The sequence below is a fragment of the Crocodylus siamensis genome, chromosome 10 (assembly GCF_052110815.1).
Source record: "Crocodylus siamensis isolate JL-2025a chromosome 10, ASM5211081v1, whole genome shotgun sequence".
Lineage (NCBI taxonomy): Eukaryota > Metazoa > Chordata > Crocodylia > Crocodylidae > Crocodylus > Crocodylus siamensis.
The window spans coordinates 3044132-3070591 of record NC_143404.1 but is presented as its reverse complement, the minus strand read 5'-3'; the positions used below and the strand labels follow the sequence as shown (position 1 = coordinate 3070591).

The 26460-nt window shown below is 45.5% G+C and overlaps 1 protein-coding gene across 1 annotated transcript in view; it reads left to right on the top strand.

Annotated features, from left to right (window-relative positions):
* GALNT10 (polypeptide N-acetylgalactosaminyltransferase 10) overlaps positions 1–26460 on the top strand; it is a 103641-nt gene that overhangs the window by 22330 nt on the left and 54851 nt on the right. Inside the window, exons 2-3 of the mRNA XM_090064751.1 lie at positions 24582–24684; positions 25581–25719. Of these exons, the coding sequence (XP_089920877.1) occupies positions 24582–24684; positions 25581–25719 (242 nt within the window). The remainder of the gene's footprint in view (positions 1–24581; positions 24685–25580; positions 25720–26460) is intronic.

Sequence of the window (26460 nt, the reverse complement as noted above, 5' to 3'; positions counted from 1 at the left end):
CGTTAAGTCGCTCTCTGGTATTTACGAGGGGTTTTTTTCCCCCCCCTCTCCAAAGAAAGCAACCTGTGCATGCATCAAATACTTCAAGGCATATATGGTTTGAACTAATTTTCTTAGGCATGAGGAAGCCATTACCTAGCTCATACCCTTTTCTAGTAAATGGAGTTGGACCCAGCAGGTGAAATCCGCTTGTCTTGACCTCTTATGAAGCCTCTGGAGAAAAGGCTCTTGTTGCGAGGGCTGAATGTGGAGCAAGCAGCTGGGCAGGGTACGTAGCCTAAACCATGCTTCATTTCTAAGAGCATCAGACTTTGCAAATGAGCGTCTTTGGGGAGAGGTGATCTGTCTTCTTAACCCAACTAAATGGTTGCAGGAGGAAAAGTTCTTTGTAAGCTTTCGGGCACAAGCGTCTTTCTTCAGGCATGGGGAGTCTTAGACCAACACAGCTACAATCAAAAAGACTTTGCAGAAGGGATCTTCTGATAGAATATATACACTGGACTTGCATTAACCAAACGGGGTCTGAAAAAGTTATTTGCTCAGGGAGATTAAACCTATTGCCCTGCTGAAGCCAATTAGAGTCCTTCAAAATTAAGCTTCTGTCTTTTTTTTTTTAATTGTTAGCTCTTAAGGTTATGAAGAGACACTAGACTCATGCGTGGAAGGTTAAGTCAATGCAGCATTTGTCTTCCTGAGTTTGCAAATAACCTTCCTGATTCTGCTGCTCAGCACTTTGGTCCAACAGCCAAAGAGGAGAAGTTAGCTCCCCTGTTGTGAGTTTGCACTGTGCTTCTCTTCTGGGTCCTATAGATACTTGTGGATCAGAGGAGAAATCTGGTCAACCACCATGGCAGGGAACCAGCACATCCATGCCAATGCATTTTAATAAACGCCAGGGCGGCCTGGTGGAGCAGTCAGCCACGTGGGGTGCCGCTGTGAAAGTAAGGTCCTTGTTATACAACTGATGAGCTTTGCTGCATACTGTCCCTCTGAGTGTGGGCCAGCGTAGGTTTTGGGCCGAGAAGAGAGGCCCATCACTTTATTATCTAACAGCTGCTGTAAACAAGTGCTTTGATCCATTTGAAACTGGTGAAAACTCTGCCTTTTTAGAAAAGTGGGTGTAATCACTCCTGAGTCGTGTTGTGATACGCATTTGACCTCTCTTGCCACTCACTTTGATAGCATCTCTTTTATAAACAGGCTTCATTCGGAGAGGGAATTAAGTTCTTAGTCTGTTGGTATGCTTATTTTGCAGTGAGCATCTATCTGAGAGGTGCTATCTGCAAAGCTGCGGAGAGTTTGGGCCACGGGGAAGAAATGCACTTCTCCAGACTCGCCTTGGCCCCCCAGTCTTGCACAGCAGCTTGTGACAGCTATTTTCCTCTGCTCTAGGCCCCTGGAGAAAGTGGGCAGGTGAAGGGGAGGTTGAAGCAGTTTCACGCTTTGTTATGGCTGCAGTAAAAAAGAATTGGAAAAAAATAATTACATGTTTCTTGAAGGTGTACTGCTTCTAGTAGGCTTTTATTCTTCCCGTTTCCCACCCCACAGCAGAAGGCTGTGAGAAAGCAGGACTCGGCTGGTGACCCAGCATAGTCGGGTGCTGAAACCCTGCACCTAGATTTGATTCAAGCCCCGTATATTTATTTGCAGCCTTCAAGTGCAATCTATATTATGATCTGGCAAGATCCTCCTTATTGTTACACAGATGTTAGGAGCTGACCCACAGGTACATCTCTCAACTCTGAGGTTTCAGACTTTTTTTTTTTTTTAAATTTTGAGATCGATACTCTAGGAGCCAGTACAGGATCTGACCCTGAATCCACCTGCCACGATTGCAAATGTAGTTTGGGGTGTTCCAAAGCTGCATGGCCAATATGACCCAAATTCCCGGGTCATTTTGGCTGAGGGAAGGAAAAAACCTCATTGGGTCTAGATCAGTGATTCTCAGCCGGTGTGATGCGGCACCTGTGTGTCTTGAGGTCCTTTTGTGGGGTGTCCTGGTTAGCATGGTTAGGCGTGCAAACACGATTCAAAATAAAGCCGACAATTTTGCATAAGGATCCGCAGCATTAAAACAATTCTGCCCTTTGCAACAGAAAAATCGCTGTCTTATTTTTCCATAATCAAAAAACGAATCAAAACTAAGAGCTAACATTTTCCAAGGGGTGCCATGAGCCTGGAAACGTTGAGAACCACTGGTCTAGATTAACCAAAGTGCTGGTAGTCTGCTGTTCTCCTGAGCTCACCGGTCCCTGCTCCAGTAGGTACGTTGATTTACACTGGGACGACTGGACTGCCCTGTAACCTGGAGTTGAGGTGCTGATCTGGAGTCGCAACAGGGATCTAGCGCTTTGCTGTTTGAGGTGCAACAGCACGGTTTGTCTGGCGCAGTAAAACCTGACCGTTTCAACTTGGTTCCAGCCGAACCGGCAGAGCAGTTATTTGTCTGACCCTCGCGCACCCACGTCCGACCAAGCAGTCGGCATGGGAGGCCAGGTTGGGGAGGCACCTGTGCTGCGCATAGCATTTTTGCAAACCTCTGAGTCTTTTGGCTCCTTGCCAGAGGGAGCGTGAATGCTGGTGGAATACATGATCCACGTTAGCAGGGCTTATGGGAGCTACAAATTATCAGAAAAAAGGCCAAGACGTCCAATTAGCAGAATCGAATTCGTGGGACTTTAAAAATTAATGATAAGTTACCTTAAAAAATATAGATCACTTGAGACTCAACTAAGATCAGGCATATGGTTTTGATTTTTTTTTTTTTTCCACACCCCCTTCAAACCCTGGCATAGCATTAGGGCAAGACAAATTGATTTTCCTTTTGTACTGTAACCAGCCACAGATGTTTTAGGCATTATCACTTGTAAATGGGCTTTGACAAATGTCTCCTGGAAGCCGACAGCTCTGTAAATGTTACATTCGGTATATTTCTGATGAAAACTAGGCTTTTTGCACCAGGCTGCTAGTTCCAGGGGAACCCAAGAACCCTTCACCAAGACTTTTTGCTCAAAGGATCCTTCCGTGGCCCTGGAGGAGACGGGCTTTGCTCTCTGGGGACAGCAGAGTTTGGGGACAGCTGTTGCTACATACCTCTTGCCTGTAAATTAAAGTTACTGTGCCTCTGCTTACAATGTCTGAGATGACTGATTTTTGTGTGGAAGGTGCTGATGATCTGTGAGTGTTTCAGGCTGTAGGATGACCCAAACCCTGACCTGAACTTCCTAGCAAACTTTAGCAAATCTGCTAACTTTTCTCAGCACAGAAGTAATAAGGCATTTTGAATTTGTCTTCTGGAAAGCAAGCTTTCCATGCTGGGAATAATGAGAACCAAGTTCTTTTGTTGCAGAACCGTTTACACGGCTTGAATTGTTGCATTCAGATTCAAAGTGAAGCATGGTTCATAATTGATGCATCTGATTTTATCTACATGCTGCAGAACAGTTGGCAGTGGAGGAAGGGACCAGGAAAAGAAGATGAATGAGTATTTATCAGTAAAGCAGGTACTTTATCCGTGCACATTAGGTCAGGACCTGGGGGTGACAGGGGACAATAAACTGGATATAAGTCCACAGCATGCCGTGGTTGCCAAGAAGGCTAATGGCATCCTGGGCTGCATTGGTAGGAGCCTTGTCAGCAGATCGAGGGAAGTGATTTATTCCCTTTTATTCTGCACTGGTGAGCCCACACCTGGGGTACTGTGTCCAGTTTTGGGCCCCCTACTATAGAAAGGATGTGGACAAGTTGGAGAGAGTCTGGTGGAGGGGAACGAAAATGTTTCAGGGGCTGAGGCACAGGACTGGTGAGGAGAGGCTGAGGGAACTGGGCTGATTGAGTCTGCAGAAGAGAAGACTGAGGGGGGATGTGATAGGAGCCTTCAGTTACCTGGGATTGGACTCCATGACTTTGAGATCCCTTCCAACCCTTATTTTCTATGATTCTGTGATCTAGCAGTGCACAAATTTGCTCCAATGCAAGGTACCTGGTGGGCACTGGCATGCTCCTTGCCTGTACCCCAAGACCTTGATCCCCTCGAGCATCAGCCAGCTTGCTTTCCTCCACATCCCCGGAGTCTGTCTGGCGCTGGGGAACAAGTACAAAAAGTGGGGTAGAGACAGCAAGAATCAATGGGCATCAACAGGAGCCTGGACCTGACTGCTGTCCCAAAGGACCAGGGCTTGTGCCCTCTGGCAGGGAGGTGCATCAGACCAAATGCCAGTCTAATGATTTGGATTTTGCAACTTCACCTCGGTGTTTAAAATGGCTTAGAAATAATCCTTCCAGCAAATCTCTTCATGCCTGGAGACAGCAAGGGTTTGTTTCTGCACACTGATTTTTCTTTCTTTCTCTTATTTTTCTGAGCATTGATGTTCTACTGATTGGTTGCAGCTAAACGAGGGCTTTCACGAGTGCCGGAAGAAGAAAATGTAATCAAGCAGAGTCTTCTGACTTGTCTAGGAGCAGAAGATGCTACTTCCTGTCGATGCAAACTAACAATGTAAAGCTTCCAGTCAAAGGCTGGTTTGATGCTTTCCAGGTGTACACCTGTCTATTCGTGGCAGTTCAGTTTTCCAGCGTGGTGGGTTGCTTCAGCAAAGTTAGCGCTGAGGTGCATGCTTTGGGCTGGACATCCTGCCATGTCCCTAAGAGCATAACAGAAAAGGGCTTGAGTAACCTAAGGAATTGTAAGTTAAAGGATACCATTTGGGGTTTTGTTTTTTTTTCCCCCAGCGGCTGTTTCTTATGGGACAAGCCCACCTGCGCTATCCGTGTTCTGCTTTGGTCCACATGCTTTTGTTCTGGACATGCTCGTGTCCACATTGGTCTCTGTAGTGAAATGAATGGCATGGAGAACAAGTGGCAAGCCCGGCTGTCGCTTCTCACTGCTGCATGAAGGCTTTGAATGTGTTTAGCAGAGTTGATGGATAACGGAGAGATGACGAGCATCGCTAGTCAGGAACATTAGGGAGGCGGCTGTTGATTTTCCGTCCTCCTCCTCTCCCTCGTGACACAGTGCTTGTTTAAGATCAGGACACGTGGTAAGGAGTACCTTTACTAGAGAGCCAAGCTGACATGTTTGAGAGTGGACAGGAGCTTGCGCATCTTGAGTAGTTTTACCTGATGCACCCACCCAGGCTCTGACTGTGGGCTCCATTTCTGAGCCCAAAGAGGTCATGCCAGCACATGCATGAACCTTGGGACATCTGTCCAGGCCCTTACCCAGGTCTACACCTCCCGTCCTTTAGCACACAGGATTTCACAGCAACATCAATTCTCAGTTTGCTGTAGTTGCTTAATTGCTCTCTTCAGGAACGCAAAGAACCCCTGTCTTCCCTTATGTCCATTCTCTTTGTACTGAACAGCGAGCCTGCAACAACCCATGCACTCAGCTCTTGGCTTGGTGGGGAGAATTGCTGCGGCAGTTCATAAGTACTGTGTTGAAAAGAAATCCTCCTTTAAATAATCTTAATGTAAAAAATAAATAAATAAATAAAAAGCGGCATCGAATCGGCTCCTGTGAACAGCTTGCTATTAATTTGTCTTTTATTGGGATGCAACAACTTCAAAATATTCTGCTACAGTTGGGCTCCAATTTGAAAAAGCATTTTAGGCCCAAGCCTGTTCACAGGGAGTTTTACACTAATGCAGATATCGCGGCAGGAGTGGAGATCTTAGGAAAACATTATGCAACTTCTGTGCTGATCTCCTACTCTTTCCTGGGTAGCAAATCTTGGGTTCTGCAATTAAAACAGTGGATGTCACCAATAGGAGTATTGACATGTGGTAGGGAACAAACTACAAGGTAGAAAATCTATTATGTAAATATGCTTCATTATAAGGAGGTACAAGCAAGAACATTGGCCAGTTAGAAATTTTACCCCCACCCCCAGCTGTCATTTTTGCCTCTAGAATAAGATACCAGTTTGCAAAAGTTTGGGTTTTCTTCCCGTAGTGACCAGAAGCTTCCGAGGATGCCTGCCTTAACATAGCACAAATACAAATGCTTCGTGCATTGCTAAGAGCATCTGAACATGTGCTTTGCAAAACTTTCCACAAAGCACCTGCTAGCCTTCACAAGGAAGACCGAAGTGGATATTTAATGTTATGCTCTTCTGCAGTAGAATTAGGATTTAAGCGAAGCTGAATATCATTTATATGTTGCTTAAAAACCCCTGTTGAGAGGATGTGCCTCTTCGACGCTCGATATTTGCTGTGTAAGGACAAGTAGTAGTTAGGGGATTTGTTAGAAAACATTTAAAAACAAAGATAAAGTTAGAAGCATAAACATTTCTTGCCTTTGTAGAAAGGATTAGAAGATTGATTTACATCAGCTACTTCTAGATCCTGAGCAGCGGGGTGAATTTTGGCTTATTTCTTCTACTCGGCAACAGAAAAGCAATCTCTGATCCTTCCTCTAGCTGAGTCGAGCAGAAAAAGAAGTTGACTTTTGTTTTAAATACTGGGTTTTGGGTAGTTTCCTGTCCCTCTGGCTTAAATGGGATATCTTGGCTTGTCTAAAGTAATTTATTTCTCTTGAGTTATGGGCTTTCCTATGTACAAAAGACACTTCGTGCTCTTCCCTTCATGGATGAAATGTTTTAGCTTCCTATAATTAGAGCCACTGTATAAATTATTCCAGACACTGGTAAAATGCTTCTGGCTGTGGATGGAGGATTAAGCAATGAAGGCTTTAACCCCGTGCGTGTTGCCACTTTAGCATGCAGTGGTCTTTCTGAAGCTTGCAAAGAAGATTATTCAAATGGAGCATGCGGCTTCTGTGGAGCTCCTGTTATTTAATTGAGCTCATCTCCAGTTGCGTCTCCAATGAAAACAGGGCAGCAAGTCCCCGCCACCAAAGTGAGTGCCTCTTTAAAAAGTTTTTTGGGGTAGTTTGCATCAACCCCCATAATCAACCAGACTCATTAGAAACTTTTAAATCTGAATTGAATTAAGCAGTTCCGCGTGCTGCATTTCCCACCTGAAGACTTATTGATTTCTTTCAAGTTGGCAGTGAGGTTTTTCTTTAGTTTAAAGTAAGCATCTTTTCTGTTTTAAGAAGTCGATGGTTTTCAACCTTTCGGTTTGATGAATCTAAAAGTTAATGAAAATTGATGAGTATTGTTGTAGTAAGGAGACTGCAGGGAGGCTTGAGGGTCCACATTGGCTTCGTATAGTTGCAGGGGGAAACTGGTAAGTATGAGGTCTATGATATCTTCATATATTCTCTTACTTGACTGAAAAGCTGCCTGAAGTCGGATGCATTCGAGCTGCATTCACCCCACTGGCTGGGATACTCGGTTTCCAGTTCAATAATTCCTTCGATATTAATCCCACTATGGGCAAAGTATTAAACTTGCCAGTGATGCATCTTCGATGGCTCTCAAAATGGGGGCCCCTGGAGTCTGCAGTGTAAATTAGCACTGGTGCCATGCCTGTAGCATGGGCCAAGGGACCAAGCTGGGGTAGAAAGTTGGCTGTCCTTTTCCCCCACCCCCCCTACATAGCTATTGGCCATTTATTGATTACGATGGATGTGAGAGCCATGCTGCAACACCTGCTGATTCCCTGGTTGAACCCCGCTCCTGGGATTATTGACATGTCCAACCGCTGTAATGGATAGTGTGCCAGTGCTGCAGCCCCAGGTCTTGGGAGAGTGCACTTTCCTTGTCTCGGTACTAAACACATTTCTGCAGCACCATAAATGTATTTTCTAATCGCTGAGCATCACTTAAAGCAGTAAAGCACCAAGACGCTTTGCCTTATTGCATGAGACTGGTTTAAAGAGAGCGTCTCCGAAATAAGTTGGGCCAACTCGCGCAGCACAGCAAGACCCTGAAGGAGGAGGCATTGCAAAAATAGGTCTGGATCAAGGTATAAGAGAAATAAAAGCCTTGTCAGGAGGAGAGGTACTTCATTGCTCTGTGCGTGTTTGTAAAAAAGGACATTCCCGTACTCTGGCAAGACTTCATAGGCTGACAGCTTGCTGTGCAGCACAGAGGCTAATTTTTTGCTATTCAGGCTAGCTATGAATTATGGAGCGATGTGAATCTGGCTTCGCAACGTGCGTCTCTAATAACTCAAGTTCAAATAGGCTTTTGCTGCCCTTTCCTAGCACGGGGAAGCTAGGCGTATTTGGGATTCTGTCTCCCTTCTCCGAAAGTAAATGGTAACTTGTCTTCCTGCTGCGTTTTCATTGCATGCTTCCACGGCAAATGATTGCTTAAATGCGCCGAGTTGAAGAACGACACAAAACACCCCCCGCCCTCTTCCCCCCCAAAAAACCCTGTGCCAAGTTGTTGCTCTCCAAACCCTCGCCTCCCATCTGCCAGTCGGGAGTTTTGAGTGGTTCCTGCTGTGGCCTTGGCTTGTGCCAAACTACCAGCAAGTCGGCACGTACTTGTCTGGATCTGGTTTTGAGAGCGACTGAAGCTGCTTATAGGAAATTAAAGTAGTGTCCCATCTCATCAACAGCACATGCAGGGTGAGCATGCTGTGTAGTAGGTATTGGAGCTCCAAAATAGGATATTGCACCAGTTTTCTACTAATAGTTACTCTGTGCTCGCTGTCTTGACCTTCCCAAGAACATCTGAAGTTTGCCTAACTCGACTTCCTCATGCTGGAGTCCTGTGTTCTTTTTTTTCCTCTGAGAAATACCATGCAGAGGGTATTTCTACCATGGTTATTATTGCTGAAATGTCACAACGCACACAGTTATTACAGCAATACAAATGCCACTTGAAGGTTTTGCTGTGGCCAAATTGCATGTGAATTAGGAGTACCCAGCTCTGTGCTCCGCAAAAGCTGAAAATTCATTCCAGTGCTCCTTAATTTAAAAACTATTGCAGTTTGCATGTCATTGTAGATGGATGTTGTGTACTTCCTGTCTTGTCTTGTCTCATCTTGGTGGGGGAACAGGTGTTGCTACAAACTAAAAGCCATTGAAACACTTGTCGCAAAGGATGGTTGTCAGGCCGCCGAAAGAAACCTTTATAGGTAGGTTGGTCCCTTACAAGGAGATGTGTTTACAGAGCATGAAATTAAGATTTTGTATAGAGGCAAATTGCTTACAATAGTGGCTTTAGTAGTAGATTTGGCGCTTGAATGATTATTAGTAGGATCAGATGGAGTACGTAACGAAGCAATTAGTGACGTCCACCATCACAGCAAAGTCGGTCAGAACTTCTTAGCTGATCACTTCAGCTGAAAGGTTGCATTGCAAGATGCTTTAATGTTTGTACCACAGAGCTGTCTTCGACAACAGCCAGGGTGGTATTTTGAGGTTTTACCTGCATCCGTAAATCAGAGCAGAGAAACATAATCCTGGGCGCGCGTGTTGCAGGAATGCAAAAATGGTGAACAGCTTGCTTAGCACTCTAATATCTTTCAGATGTTTTAGAGAAATCTCAGACCATGCATCTGTGAAATAAATGCTTAGGTGTCTTTGTAAAACCAGAAGTGATTTTTCTGAGTGTATAAACCTTTCCGTGGATGAAAAGATTGCTCAAAGCAGTGGCTGCAGCCTGAATGGAGCTAGCTATTATAGGGTGAGCTCCTGCTTCACCTCAAATTATTATTCTTTTGCCCTTAGGACTTGAGGTTTCCCTGGAGCAGTGAAGAACAGCTCTTTCCAGGACAGATATTGGATAAGCAAAGAGCAATTTGGTAGACTGACTATGTGGACCAAAGATTGATCTTTGAATTCCTGTGGTACTAAGATCTGGTTGTTATCATTTTTTAATATTAACGGCATATCTTAGCTCCAGTTTGCTCAGACTGGAACGGCTGAAGGTGACATTTCAAATGTCTGATTAAAAAAAAGAAATGTTTTTAAAGCTGGAATTTACATCCTGAAAGTTCATCCTCTCTAAAGTAATTGCCTGCTGCACAGAAGTTACCAGCTGAAATGATCTCAAAGGGCCTGGTGCAAGTATGGTAGGCAAACAGGGGATTGTGGTCATCCCGTTGGCAGGAGGGCTGCCTTGGTCCTTAATATGCTGTCTGTGGAAGGTGTGGGATTTGCATTGCTGGAGAATAAAGCCTGGGAGGATAGCATGGACCCCAGGAGTGGAAGAATCTCAACCTTGCTCTGCTTGGCTTTGATGAAAGAAACTTTGGGGACTTTTTTTACCTCTGTCTTCAAATAAAGCAGAGGAAAGAGCTGTGCCTTCAAAATAAAGCCGGGTGGCTTGATAAGGGTGCATGCAGTGTCCATGCAGGATAAAGCCCCAAAACCTTGGTGTCGGGAACATACACGCAAGCGTCCCCACATCCTCCACCTCACTCCCTTCCTGTCCAGGACTGCTCAGACTCCAAGTCCAGATGCTGCAAAAGCCACTTCCACGGGAGAGCAAGAGTGGGTACTCGCTCTGGAGAGGTAAGGGACTGTTTGGATTGCAATGTGCTCTTCTTTGGGGCACGACTTCACCACCTCTGTGATGCCTTGCCTGTTCCCTACCAGCTTCTGACAACGGGGCAACATCCTGGGCTCTCCATCCTGGATCTACCCATTAGTGCACACTCCAAGCAAGGCACATGCATCGCCTCATTTCTGAATCGGGGAATGAGTGGACAGGGCATTGCTCACAGACACAACACTATGGAAACGTAGACCAGGCTTTGCCAGTGGGAGGGGTTGCTGTTCTCAACTATCCCTAACTATTATTTAAATCCCTTAAGGAGCTTTGCCTTCATCTCCTGTTTTTAATAATAAAGAGCAGCCTTTAGCTTTGCCCTTATCCTGAGGTCTCTTCAGCTCTGAGCCACATCAGCTTTGTGCTTTGTGGTTTTGTTTTGTACGGAGCCTAGTTGATCTCATGGTACTTCCCCAGAACCATTTAATAGCGCAAAGACCAAAATCATGGCACGGGATGGGTGTTTTGTTTTGTTTTTTGCACACAGGGCACTGCTTTTTGAGGTCTTGCTTTAACTCCTTTGAATAATAGAGCCCATAATTATGGCTGGTCATCTCGGGAGGAAATTGCAGCTGGCCCTGGACCTAACACTGCTTACTAGACACCACTCCGAACCTGTCGCCCGCACAGCAGTGTCCTCTGGTCCCCAGCTCTTCCCTCACTTCGCAGCATGCAGCAGGACTCTTCTGTTTGCTGCCTGCCAAAGGAGCATTCGGACAGACGAGCAGAGCAAGAGTACATTTGAAGAACGGAGAAGGTAAATAGGGGATTGTAGACCGTGCAGTAAAACTACATGTTCAGGTAACCTAGGCAACGGCAGGAAGTCTGATTCTGAGTGGAGCATGATTGATCTGCACACTGGCTGTCACTGGGTGCTGCATATTGTTCGAGCAACGATTGTCTTCAAGTAACTTCTGGGGGAGAAGAGGTGATGCCGAGTATTTTTTTTGGTTTGCTAATACCGGCAAACATGATACTTTTTTGCAGGAAGTGAAGCCTGGGATTATATCTGTCAAGTGGAGAATTTGCATGACAACACTTGCAATGACCATTACCAAAAAACAGGAAAACCTCCATTATCTTGCACGTCGCGGTCTGTGCATTGCAAAGCCCTGCAACCGGTAACTTGCTGAGACGGGGCCAGGAGCATGAAGTGGGAAGCAAAGACGGTAGCCCTCGAGCAGTCGCAGTATACACATGAAGTGCTTTGAATTGGGAGTAGAGCGAGGTTGTGGGATCTGCATCATGAGAGGCTTTCAAGAGCAGGTTAGACCAACACCTGTCAGTAAGAGTTACAGTCAATACTGCCTTGAGGCAAAAAGGCTAGAAAATCTCTCTGTCCCTTCTAGCTTTTTCTGTGATTTTGGTTCAGACCAGAGGCTTTGGAAAAAAACACTGCTATACTTGAACCTTTCCCTATGTCTTTCAAACAGTTCATTTTGGGAGAGGGGGAGGAACACAAGAGATGGATGAATTAAAATGAGCAAGGTGATAACTTTACATGGCATGAAATGGGAGAGGCATTGCGGTCTTTCTATTGTGATTTTCCATGGGCTACTGCTACTGTTGGTATGAGCTGAACGTAGCTTTCCAAGTCAGTCGCCGAACGTCACTTCTGAATGTTTTGAAAGAAAAGTCAAGGGGCCGTCCTCTCTATGGACTGGCATCCTCTGTGCGTCTTGACAAATCTTTGCTCCTCCTAAGGACGGTGGGTTTTTTTGGTAGTCTGCATTTTTTCATAAATGTCATGGATGTTAGGGCTGGAAGGGACCTCACAAGATCATTGGGTCCAGCCCCATTTCCAAATGGATCAAGTGGGGCTCAGCCATATTTCTGCTAGACATGGTCATTGCTTCTTCGGTGTTTTCTTGCAAAGTGTCTTCAAAACTGCTTGTGGCGCTCGTGCTGGTGTGCAGGACGCTGACCATTCCTCGCCAGATGTAATCAAGACCACTGCATCGATCATCAGGGTGCAAGATCACTGTTGGCAAGCTCTCACTGAAATGGCTTAGTCTGCCTCAAACCATGAAATGCACAATTTGCAACGCAGTCCTCTTCCTCATTGGGACTAGCCCAGTAGTGCCATTTGCAGACCAAATACAACACTTTGTACAAGTTGCACCAGGGTTCGTTTAGTTTTGTTTATTACCCCATGTGGGGTGGAGAGAAAAACCTAAATTCAGGATCTGCCATCTTTACCTGGGTCATTAGGTAGGTCTCTTCCCTCTGCAGTTCACTAGCAGTTAAAATATTATAGCTACTCTCTTTCTCCCTCCTATGATCACTCCCGAATTTCCATCAACCAGTGTTGCAGCCTCCCTTGCTGTGTCTCAGGCCTTTACTCCTTGAAAGTAAAAATATTCGCTTGGTTCCTTGTGGAATCTGCTACGTTCTCATAGACCGATTTTGTTTAGACACTCTTGGGTTTTTAATTAGTCACCTTTGTAGCTGCGTACAGATCATCATTTAACCTATTCATAGTGCTCAGTTTAGTTTCCCTGAGTACTCCCTGAATATATATTGAACTCCTGCAAACTGTTGTGTTTAGAACACAAGGGGCGTTCTCATTGCAGCATCCTTTAATGAAATGTCAATAGGTATGATACTTGGCTAGCATTCAGGATGCTTTGAAGCACCGTTCAGCGTTGGATTGGTTTAAAACTCTCATCATTCGATCAGGCGTTTCCTAGTTCAAATACAGGGAGCTTTGTACAAACGATGTTATTACCGGTCTTACGCCTTCTGCACCTCTATTAAATCTTAATGCAGATTTTGCTGCACATGCAGAAATACTTCTCTAATCCTGAGATTTAACCCCAAAAGTCAGTTTTTCAAAGCATGCTGTGCCGTGTTGTACCGCTTCTATCAAGAATTGCTTGCCCCTTCTTACAGATAAACGAAGCACAGACATATGCCAGCTTCTGACGGACAGCTGCTGTTCAAGGAGAGTTGAATGTTGAATTCCTCACAAACTGATCAGCAAGGCGGTTTGATCTTTTGTTTCCGTGAGCAATAAGGCATGTTCTGGTTTTATAAAATACAGCGTGAGAATAGCTGTAAGTGCTGGGAGAAAACTCGAGAGTACCTTTTCAGGGATTCATAACTGGTTTCAATTGCAGATCTGGGAAGAAATCAAGCACGGGTCACCAGACAAAATACGACAGAAAAGCAAAGCTTTGGGGGGAAGCTAGATGAAAGCGCTCTCCATCAGTTGACAGGTCCTAGAGATTATACAGAGCTTTTCAAAATCCGTCAAGAAAATGAAGCAAAAAGGTGTAGAAAAAGAATCCTCATCTTCTGAACGGCAATTTAGAAAATGACTCTTTCGTTCTGCAAGGTTTTTAAACCTTATATGATCATTGTCACCGGGTAAGATCACCTTCCAGGAGTGCATTACGCAGCATGACTAACACGGCCGACTTGCTCTCTGATCTCGGCGGGGGGGAGCGCGTGCAGAAGAGTGCCTTTGGTTTGGGATTTTGTACCTAACATGTCGCTGTACGTTGGCTAGAGGGCCAAGCGGAAGAAATGAGTTTTACACATCATGCAGAAAAAGATGGCGAGATTTGCAGTGCTCCTTAATTCCTGTGGGAGCTCGTTCTGCGCTCTTGGGCCAGTCTCCAAGAAAGCTCTGCTTCCTGGAGAGAAGCAGATTTGCATAGATTATTTGGAGGGACATGAGACGCTGTAGTGCATGGGGAAGTGATGATGGAAAGCTGCATCCGAATTACGCAGGGACACATTAAAGCAATGAGTTACATGCATCCTGCTCAAATGAAAACCACGAAATAGGCCAGCTGGGGTTTTAGTAAGTAAAAAGATGGTCCAGGGCTACAGTGGTAATGCACATATAGACAACTGTGCTGCCACTGGATGTGCCAAAACCCAGGGAAGTGTTCAGCTGCATAGAGCTGTGCACCAACTTATATTGGGGAAAAAGCATCGTACGCTTGGGGGGCTGGAGCGACGTAGTCAACCAGTGAGTGTAGAGAAGAAAATACTTCAGTAATGGTTCTTAAGAGAGCAAATGAAGAATAAACTTAGAGTCAAGGTGAGAGAGCGTATGGCATAGTGCTACATTTGATGCCCGATGACTCTTGCTTCTTACGATATTAATCGGAGGAGTATACAGGTTTGCATTGTCTCTCAATGCTCGAATGGTTAAAATGTTGAGCAGAAGGACCATATTTAATGTAGCTTCTATATTTTTGATGAGCTGAAGGATAAGGCTTCAAAAATTAACCTCTCCCCTCCGTCCCTTATCTACTTGAACAGCACTTGAATAACAGGGCAGGGTTTTAGTAGTGCTCTCTCTCTCTCTGATAGTACACTACCTCTGCCTTGGACAACCTTGACTCCACGCCGTGTGGCTTTTCAAGTCCAAGGCAAAACCCTTTAGGCCGGGGTGCGGTTTGCAAGCTGATTTGAAGATGTCATGTTTTGTTACATGCCACGGATCACTTGACAGCAAAAACTGGGAGATAGGCTCTCTATCGTGGGAGGTGGGACAGGAGTAAAAAGATAAGTTAGAGAAACTTAAAAATTTGTCCAACACCTAGCAATGAAAGCATAGATGTTCCAGAAAGCCACCCCACACCCCACGTGCAAAGGGTCAAAATGGGTTCTTCTGCCCCTAACTTCTTGTTTAAAAAGGCTGAGTAACTCCTTGGTCATTCTAGCAAACGGGCGCACATTTCTAAAAATCCTTAAGGGCCTTTCTGGACCCCCCCCCCCCATTAATATTGATGCACCATTCAGGAGGGTTCATCCACATCTCACAGCTGTCTGGAGCTTGAATTTGTGGTGTAAGCAAAGAATAGGCATGTTGCCCATCAGGACTCCCTGTACAATTTGAGAATGCCATCTCTGCACCTTCTGCATGCTGCTGACTGCAGATACAGCACCCTTGTGTGACGATGGCCCCAAGGGCTGATCTACCAGCACCAAATCGTTCGCTATTGAGTGCTTGCAGTTATGTGCGACTAGCTTCCCCATGGCTGTGACAGCATGCTTCTCCGATTTTCTCTGTGCCCTGGCTTGGTATTCTGCTGCTGCACATCCTGGGTGAGTCCTTGTACGAGCTTCTAGGAGCATGGCCACCATTATCCAGATGCTCTGTTGCCATTACTAGTCAGCGCATTACCAAGTCATGGTGCTGTCCCACCAGTTGTGGCTTAGGAAACTGAGCTCAGAAACAGCATCCGTATAGGTAAAGCTTCTCCAAATAAAGGCACTGCAGAAATAAATGCTTGGGTTTTTGTTTTGTTTTCTTTTCTTGCCCTTCCTTCCATTTTGCTGGAGTATCCAAACCTATTCAGCTGCCAAGGCTGAGCGCATTGGTATCATTCATAGGGTCATAGCCTCATTGCATGTCTTCCCTGGTGCCTGACAGCTGTTCCAACACAGCTTTAGCCAAACACATGAATGTGGGAGCTTGCTGGACTCTCGATGCAGTGTGAGAACTGTTGGAGCACTGAGTTTCACTGTCAGACCACCGCACCGTGGAATAACTACCCCAGATTTGAAGTGCTTTTCTTGAAAAAATGCTGAATTGCATGACTGCAACAGTTGACCCAGAAAACTACCTGAAGCCAGCATAACCAAGCAGGGTTGGGAGCACTTTGCTTCAGCAGTTGCATTGCACATACGGTGAGCAAACTGGTCTGATGCAACCTTCCTGTGCAAGCCCTAAGGTAGTACCCCTTTCTTGACTACTTCCCTCCCTCTTCCCCCCCCCCCAAGAGTTCAGACTGTAACTCGCTCAGAAATGAAGCACCCTTCCTTCCCACCTTTCAGGACTGAGCTTTTGTCTACAGCTGAAGAGAGAATCCAACCTGCCATAGCTATATTTTTTTTTTAAAGGTTTAAAATAGTAGACAAGATTGGTTCAAGAGCTCAACCTTTACTTAGGCCTTCTTAACTAAAGCTTTCCTGTGCTTTGTAACTCATGGTTATAACCTACTAATCTACTTAAAATGTAAGCATATCGCTGTGGCTGTATGTCAAGACTCAACTTTTCTTTTTTTGCAAAAGTGGATGGAATTATTCCACCCCTTTCTGGTTGTTTTGGAAAAAGCCGAATAGCTAGCACCACCTGTTTGGTCCCAAGACTTAGAATACAGTTTGGCAGGGAAACGTGGTTGTGCATGAGACGCGCGTTAAAACCAGACCTCCCAACACCAGGTCCCCGCACACCGCTGCTCTCTCTGTTGACTCGACCAGATTCCGGCCCAAGCAAATGTTTAAACAGGTTTTGAAAACCGTGTGGCATTGTAATTAGAGTATGTACTTCAACAAATCTTCCTCCCCCCTTACAGAAAACAGTTGGCTTACATCTCCATCCGCTCTTCTTTTATTCGGGCTGGAGCCAGGCACACTAAATAGTGATTAAACAAAAGATTAAAATTCCATTTTTGCGTGCATTTGGCCGTTTGAATGCTAATCGATTCCTTCGGCGGAGAATGTTAAGTAAAAGTGCGGTAGACAACAGAAGAGGCTATTTACAGCAATCTGTCTAAATCCATTTTCAGTGTATCGCTTAATATGCCTTTCGACTTTAATTCATTTTCAGTAAAAATGAATTATGGAAGCAGGGGAAGGAGATTAGTTTAAGACATCGCTAGAGAAATAATCACTTCTTAGTGGTAAACAACTTGAAGTTTTCAAGGCAAGGAAAATATGCCTGAGCTCAAGCAGAAGGCATGGGCTGGCTTGTAGGATTTACTAAGTGGAATTCCACAACCTGGGTGTATCTGAGACTCGACTCGATCGTAACAGTCCCCATTTGCCTTCACATTTGCACAGCTTTGCATTTCTCTGTGCATCATTGTACCTATGCCCAGGCATTGTTTTTTTCAGGACAAAGCCCTCTCTATCTGTAAACGCTTCTCCGTTCTGTAGTTGCAGTTGTCAGCAAGCAGACTTTTGTGCTTAGGTAAGGTGAAAAGTTTTGATTTAAAAACAAGACTGAAAAAAAAAGATATCGTTGTTCTAATTCTGTTGGGCAAAAACGAGTCATGTCTGTTGATGTGGTGGGAAAGTGCACAACCAGCGTTAGAACTGGGGAACTTTAAAGTCACGTTTAAGAATGAGGCTTATACCCTCGGAGGCATTTTTTTTAAGTTAAAGCTCAACTTGGTCCCAGAGACTTGTCTGGTGTTACAGCGTGTTTCGATGCAACAGTCCAGAATTTCCTCTTACGGGGTGCCATCAAATTATTTAATTTACATAATGAAAATAAATCTCATGCAGCCTCCCTGAAGGGTGCCGTTAAAAGTTGCAGTCTGTCTTTAGTTGCATTGAGGTTTTCGGCTCTCAAATTACAAAATACCATACATGTCACCAATGGTCCCCATAGCCAGATGAAAAGGATGGTGTGTGTATTTGTAATAATCCCAGGCCCTTTTTGGTCCACGGCTTCAAATCTGTGCTCTTCTGCCATGCTGGCGTGAGTGACGTCTCATAATCATGGAGTTCTCACGGGTGAGTTCTCACCCTTGTATAGTTAAGTACGCATATATTTTAAATATGCCCAACATATTATATATTTGAAATATGAAATGCAAAACTCTAGACCTCTTGGTTCAGAGATGATACCTTTTAGGCAATCTAAGAAATCACCAAAAAAATACATCTTTTTCTGCAAGTTTTCAGGCACACACCACCTTCCTTGGGCTCAAAGGTTAAAAATGCTATATGTTAAATCCCTTTGAATCCCAAAGTTCACAAAGCAGTGCAGTACACCACAAAAGTGCCTGTGTCACCTGTAAACTTGACTTGAGGTCTTCTGCAGTTGGTATCACAAGCCTAAAATACTTTCAGGCTATGAATACAGTTACTCATCGCTTAACGTCGTAGTTACCTTCTTGAAAAATGCAACTTTAAGGGAAATGATGTTAAGTCAGTCCAGCTACGTTGCAGTAGTTACCTACAAGCAGGCGGCAGCCAAACAGTGTTAAAACCAAATCGTGTGCGACTTTAAACGATTGTGTTCTGTAATAGATCCGTAACGTAATAGCGAAACAACGTTAACCGGGACGACGTTTCATAATTAGTGGGGTCAGAAGGGACCTGAGCAGATCATCAAGTCTGACCCCCTGCCGTGGCAGGAAAGAGTACTGTGGTCAAACGACCCCAGCAAGGTGTTCATCCAGCCTCCTCTTAAAAGACCCTCAGGGCAGGAGCCGGCACCACTTCTCTTGGAAGTCGGTTCCAGATCCTAGCTGCCCTCACCGTGAAGTCGCGCCTCCTGATGTCTAGTCTGAATCTCCCCTCTGCCAGCTTGTGACCGTTATTCCTGGTCACTCCTGGCCGTGCTCGGGGGAACAGGGACTCCCCCAGTGCCTGCTGGTCCCCCCGACTAGTCTGTAACAGGCCACTAGATCCCCCTTGGCCTTCTCTTGTGGAGGCTGAACAGGTTCAGGTCCCGTCGCCTCTCCTCGTAGGGCCTGCCCTGCTGCCCACGACCATGCAAGTGACCTCCTGGACCCTCTCCAGGCTGTCCACATCCCTCCTGAAGTGCGGTGCCCAGAACTGGACACAGTCCTCCATCTGCGGCCTAACCAGTGCCGCATAGAGGGGGAGGATCACCTCCCTGGACCTGCTCAAGATGCATCTGTGGATGCAGGACAAGGTGCGGTTGACCTTCCTGACCGCGTCCCCAGACTGCCGGCCCATGTTCATCTTGGAGTCAATGATGACTCCAAGATCCCTTTCCGCCTCTGTACTGACGAGAAGGGAGTTCCCCAGCCTGAACTGGTATGATGCCAGTTCACTCTGTGCACTCCTGGGTTCAGTGGAGGTCCTGCATTTGGGCTAGGGACCTACGTGAGCGGTCAGACCTGGCTGACTGCTCCTCCCAGCAGATGTCTGGAAAGTTCAGGTCACCCATGATGACCACGTCCTTTGACCTAACTACCTCCGTGAGCTGACTTAAGCATTTCTGGTCTAGCTCTTCCTCTTGGTTGGGGGTCTGTAGTAGACCCCCACCGTTAAGTCTCTTTCCCCTCGACTGCCTTGTATTCTAACCCCGAGCACTTCCGTGTGCCCCTCTTCTGATTCTTTTCTAATTGATGAGGATGTGTATTCCTCCTTAATGTAGAGCGCCACACCCCCGCCTTTCCTCCCTGTCCTGTCCCTCCTGTACAGCCTATAGCCCTTGATATTCACCGCCCAGTCATGCGTTGTGTCCCACCACATTTCAGTGAGTCCCACTATGTCTGGGTTGGAGTCAGCTACAGGAGGGTAAGTTCCTCCTGTTTGTTCCCCATACTACAAGCGTTTGTGTAGAGGCATGTAAGGCCTCCTATGGATGTGCGCACTGGCCCCCTAATCTCAGCATTGCCCTGGCCCCTGTTGCTTACCTACGTATATGTCTGCTTGTTGGTCTAGGCTGGGCTGTACTTCTGGGTGCTGCTTGGTTTGGCAGTTCAAGGCTTCCTCCACCCTCATCTTCCCCTTTCCCTGATGAGCCTAGTTTAAAGTCCGCCGGAGAAGATCCACCAACCTAGAAGAAAACACACGCTTACCTTTAGGGGAAAGGTGGAGCCCGTCCCATCTGAGCATGTCTCTCATCGTGATGTGCAAGTCGTTTTTGAGGAAGGCAAAGCCCGCCTCGAGACACCGCTCCCAAAGCCGCCAGTTGGTCTGTGCGATGCACGTCGCATGCCGTCTTCCGCCTCTGCCGGCTGGTAGGACAGAGGAGAAACCCACCTGTGCACCCATCTCCTTCAGCACGCCCCCCAGAGCGTGGTAGTCCGCCATCAGCGTTGTCCAGGCACGTTGAGCGAGGAGTGCCTATATTAAGGAAGCTGGGAAGTTGCCCTGAATCAGGCAAGCTATCTTAGGCTGATTTCTTGAGCTAGTGGAGGAGGAATCGTTCGTCTAGGACTAACATTGAGCAGCTATTCTTGTTGACGTTTGTGTGAATGACTCAGGTAGGTTTTTAAATAGCATTTTAATGGCAACCTCCAAAACCCCTTTTGAATGTTGGAAAACATTTGTCTTAAGTGGTGCAATTAAAGCAAATATTTCATAACGTTTATCTGAACCGAGTGAAATTTAATGGAGCATTCCTGGCTGGAATGGGCTAGAATAATGTATGCATAACTGCTTGAGATCAAAGAGATCCAGAAACGCAGGATAATGCTGATGTGTCCGTCTTGTGCAATTAGCCTGTTCTGCGAGACTTGCGTTCGCTTTCATAAAAGAGTGAGTCTACCCAGAACATGCTAACATTTGCCCTTCGTCCATGTAATGTGTTCTCTTTTCTGCCCGCACACTCAAGTTTCTCTCAAGGCAGCGAGGCCCAAGAGAAGATGATGGGCATCAGTTGCAGGGGAAGGAATAGAGATAACAGCCACCTGATGCTGTCTCCTCCTTCCCCGTCTACTGTGAAATGGACTGCAAGCGAGATTCAGATGTCAGTGTGATTCTCGGACTAGATCTGAGTATGGGCTGTGGGGTTTAAATGCCTAAATTTTGCCGAAGAACTAGATTGTTCCCCAGAAGGTCCCTGCCTAGCTGGTGCTTAAGAAACTCGTGGGGTTTTTTTTATTTATTTATTTATCTATTTTACTTTGCGGAGCTCTGCCACCATGCAGAAACCATACAAGAAGTGAAGGAGAGCGTCAGGTTCATCCTGAATCGAGCAGTTTGCAGTGCTCGCAGCACTCCAAGGAGTGCTGATGGGCTTGTGTTGAAGGTCACTCAAAGGCAGCTACATTGCCTCATTTTCCAGGAGTCAGCATGCAACAGGGTTCAGTGGGCTGGGGGGAGAGGGGCGGTTTCAAGGACACAACCCAGCTCCCACCAGGCATCCCTTTGGGAGCCTGTACACCTGCTCAGGCTGCTGCATGTTCAGCATCGTGCTAGGCACAGGCCGCATTGTGCCAGGCTCCTGGCATCCAGCCCTCGACTCGTTTTGCAGAATGAGGATTTGAAGACAAGTGCGAGATTATGGGAAATTTCTAGAGCTGCTTCTCAGGCTTCCCTAATGAGTGCCAGCTCGCAGCAAGCAGCAGAATGGATGGAGGAGCCCAGCAAATGGTGCTTCGGTTGGCCGAGGGAGCTCAGAAGGCCAGTCTTGATCTGCAGTTTCTTTTTGGCAAGTTGCTCAAGTGGAGTCCTTTTGCAAGTGTCTGCAGCTCTATGCACAATTCTCCTGGCAAGGACGCTGTCCTGTTTGCCTCCAGCTTTCCAGGACTTGGATTGGCCGGGGTATGTACTGGTAATGTAAAAGCTAGCGAGCAAAGCCGGCACTGTTTAACAGAAAGCAAAAAACGCGGCAGTCCTGTAGCAGAACTGGGTTTTGCGAGTGAGAAAACTGCCTTATTTTGCCTTGGGCAGATTGAGTCATAATAGGTAGTGGTGGCATGCTCTCTGAAAGACTGGGAATAATTACAAATATGGCAGATGAGATGCATGGATTTCTTCATCAGGGCAGGACAGAGCCTGGTGGTTTGTGCCACAAACTCATTCAGATTTTGGAGCCAAAAATAACTGGAGCTGCCTCTGCAGCAGCTTCATGTCATGAGAGTTGTTTTCTTCATCCTCCCTTGGCCTCTGCCACTGCTGAGCGGGATTTGTTCATGCAAAATGTAGATTTTACTTGCTAAGTCCATTAGAAAGGCCGAACTGTTGCTTAGATGCCCGAGCCACCATTGCCCAACATGTTCTGTTGTCGCCTTGAAGCGGCCGAGCTGGAAGGAAGCATCACATGCCGCCTCTGAAAGATGAATTCTGCATTTGACTTCCTGCACTCGCCTGCCCCCACCAAGGCCTTGATCTTGTTTAACTAAGTCTAAACGACTCTGTCTTGCTTTCAGCTGTTGCTTGCAGATCCTCCAGATTGCCGCATGGTGTCATGTACTGAGTTCAGCCAGCGATCAGTCACGGTGGAGGGACTAATTTTGCTTGCACTTTCCTAGGGTGGCTGGTCCTTGGGGTTCTGCTGCATTCAAAGCTACTGATGCTGGGGGAAAACTTCCCGTGGTGTCTGCTTATTGCTGGTATTGTGCGTGTGCTGCGCCAGCCTTGCCACAGCCTTGGAAACCCTCTTAAAGTCCTTCCATGCGTGCTATTAGACCAAACCGAGTGGGTTGGTTTTTTTCCCCAACTATGCAGTTGGTGTAATAAAAGATATTGCATCTTCCCAAAGAACCTTGCCTGCGTCCTTAGACTCACATGACTACAACCAAAAGCCCAGCAAGTTTTAGATTTCGAGGGTATTATCACAATATCTCAGACCAGTGCCATGGAACCATTCCTGTTCTGTGGCATTGAAAGCATCGTTCTTAATGAGATGAAATAGCTTAGTTTCATGGGGTTCCTCCCACAGCACATGATGTCCAGGGGTCCTAAACCTGTCAGATGGGTAGATTGCCATGTGGTCAAGTGGCCCGAGTCTCTAGGTAGGCTTCCTGTCTCTGATCGGTTGTTCAATACAAGCCCGAAGCCTCGGTGACCATTGTCCTTGAGAGTATTTATTGGGGTAGGAAACAAAGAAGAGTGTCATGAGGGCATGGATTTTTCACAGCCAAATTGAGACATAAAATTGATGAGTTGGTAAGTTATTTGTTCAAGCAGAAGAGCCTTTTGCAGATGGGGGTTGCTATCAGGACAGGCAAGATGCTGAGCCAATGATTTTTTTGGCTGGCGTGAGCCAGCAGAATGCTGCATTATTCAGCCGCTGTGTAGAGAAGTAATGAAGCTGCTTGCATATGACTGAATAAGACCTGCTGACATCCAAAGCACTAGCTCCAGCCATGCTGGGATGACTTCTTTTATCTTCTGCCAATCGTTAAGCGGGTGAAATTCCTTCAGCGCCCAAACCCCGCTATCCTTTTTGTGCACGCAAGACCAAAGCATGCGAGAAGGACCAAAATATTAGTTCCACTTTAGTGTGTTTTGTTCTTGGAGTAATAGGATTGTCTGAGAGGGACTCTGCACTCTTGGGAAAGTGGCGGTATGTAGAACGTAAGTCTGGCCTTATGATTTGAGGCTTTCGCAAGTAAGTTTGCTAAATGGTTCCTGCAAGAATTGAAATCCGAAGCATCTTTCTGATGCTTCTCTCCAGGCTGTGAGCTCCATCGCTTTCCTTTATTGTACTGACAGGATTTTTTATGTTAAAAGGGTACAGATGAAATAATGAAGACCTCTTTTAATGCATGCACATATCCGCACACTGCTTTCTGGCCTTTAAAATTTCTCCCAGCCTGCAGGGAAATAGCACCTCTTATTTTTTTTTCCAGAAATTTGTAGAAGTATACACTGGGCAGGACAGGAGGATTTAAAAAAAAAAAAAACCAAACCCACAGCAGTTTTATAATTTCTTTGTTTTTAAATATCTGTGTATAGGATGTGGTTGCAACAAGCAATACATCTTTAATACATAGTGGTGCGTTACCACATCATATGAACATGTTTGGCAAAAACTAGATCTGTATCTGTTTTTTCCTAACTATACATATTTTTATTCTCCCCAAATTCAGGAGGAAACTTTCTGGGATGAGATTCATTAAAGTTTAGTCCCCGAATGTTACAATTTCTGCCTTTTTGAGCCTGAGTTCACCCTACCTCTTTATTCATCTGATCTTTCTCTTGCACACTCATATACCTGACATGCTTGAAGTCTGCTCCTGAAATTCAAAAGCTATCATGAAAAGCAGCAGCTGTTCTGGGGTTCAAAACAGGGTCATGCCACATGTAAAAGCTTGCTATTAAGAGGAGCAGAGAGAGACTTAATGGACAGTTGCCTTAATCTTATTCATCTCTCTTGTTCTGATTTTATACAGTTATGATAGTATGCTTATTACTAATGATCCTAAAATAGATCACCCATTAAGAAGCTCTATTGCTAATTAAATAGGAAATAAGGCTTATTAGATATTTTAAAAATGAAAATTAGTTTTTAATGAACTCACAGATTAAAGATGTGGGTCCTGTAGCCATAATGGTACACACCAAACTTGGCCTCTTTGCAGCGAGGAAGAGTGGTTTGGGGGCAAGCAGAATGTGCCGGACAGCCTCGCTTCTCAAAAACTGCAAATGAAAGCTATCTTTTCCGCCAGGTTTGCCAGCCTTGAGGAGCGAGTTTGGCTCTTCACTGCATGGGTGTTGAAAAGGGACTGCAAATGCTTAATGCATCTCATCTTTTGTGTGTTTTCAAAGGGCTCGCACATGAGGCAGAGGAAAGACCTGTACTTTGGTGATGGACAAAGGAAAAAGGACTGGCATGATAAAGAAGCTATAAGGAGGGACTTGGAGCGCACAGGTGTGTAAGACCATACCTGTTTATTGACAACAGTTTATAAAATAGCACAGATCCTTTTTCAGCCAGAGGAAGGTGGAACGATGTGGTCAATGCCATGACCAGGGAGAGGTTCAGGACGCTGTTTTTCCACTCGCTCTTGCTAGTTCAGAAGTGGTAATGAATAATGCAGCAATTTGGGCTGTCTGTGGTGGTGCTCTGAGGTGAGTGATACTTTGGAAGAGAGAAGAAACAGGCATCTTTATGAACTGGACAGGTATGGTAGACCCAGGAAAGGAGAAGAAAGTGGGGGAGGAATCCTAGGAACACAAGTCCTTATAAAATCTGCTGTTTGCATAGTTCGAGGCTTAAATCCAAATGCTTAACTTCTCTTACAAAAGGGCTCCTGTGGGGAGGGATGCTATCTATACATTTCCATGTATTTGCACAAACTGTATCATTCTCCTTATAAGAGCTTTGTCAAGGTTGCTGTTGAATGTCAGCCTCTGTGCTGTGCTGAAGAACGAGGCAAAGATGAGGAATATTTATATCATGTGCAGGCACTTGCACCTGCGAATGAGAACAAACATTGCGGATCCAATTTCATTCCTTGTTGTCTTGAGCATCCCTTTAATTCTGGTGTCAGAATGAAGAGCTTAATGCTTCCTATTCTCACAGCCAAGTGGTTTATATCAAAACGTGCTACCATTTTTTTTTTTTTTTAAAAGGTAAATTGATGCATTCAGCTTAGTGCGAAGCATGTTTCAGAGCTCACAATTGGAGCTAATAGGCAGTGGTGTTGGAAGAGTTCTCAAACAACGGGAGATGACTGCTTTCCATTTGATTTATGGCTCAGGCTTTGGCCTGGTTAAATACTAATTAACGGTAATGATGCATGCTTGCTTTGTATCCATCCACAGGAAATGGAGAGCAAGGTAAACCATACCCAATGATGGACGCAGAGCGAGTGGACCAAGCGTACAGGGAAAATGGCTTCAATATCTTTGTCAGCGATAGAATTTCCCTTAATCGCTCTCTTCCAGACATCAGACACCCCAAGTGAGTACCACTGTGCACGTGCATGAATGAGAGAAGCCTTCAGTTGTATTCCTGTGGGAATTTATTCTCCCTTTCTTATCTTGGACTTTCCTATGTGTGAGCCTTTCAGAACAACAGTCCTGCTGCCTGCTATCCTGCTAAACAGTGCTGGGCGTGCTAATTGAGGCAAAAAAAAATAAGGGCACTTGCTTGTGGGTGCACCTGGACAGTGCTGATTGACCCCAGCAAACCTACATTTATATGCAGAGCAAATGCTCAGTGAGCAGTAGTAGTAGCTTCCCCAGCCACTTGCCAGTACATCTCAACCCTGACCTAGAAGTGTCCTGCCCTTCTGTCTTAACCGTGAGGTCGTTTTTGGTGCCAGTTTTAATTTTTTGAGACTACTGAAATGGCTAGCAACTGTAGCAGTTACACAGGGTAACTTCATTTTTAACTGTCCAGTGGAAAGTGGGTTTAAATGCCTGGCTCACTTGACAGATGACCCCAAAGAGCAGTCAAATAATGACTCTATTGCTAATTACCTGGTCTAGTTTTGCCCAAGTGACCAGTTGGAGGTAGCTGCAATTTTATAAACCATGAATTCCCTGTGCAGTTCTACCATGATTCGAGTTTCCCAATCTAGACGCATTTATCTAGGAGAGGATACTAATTTTTTGGAATGTGTCAACAAAATCTGAGCAATGTCATGAACTATGTTTAAAGGGAATTTAGTCAGAAATGCCAATGGCCTCATAATAACCT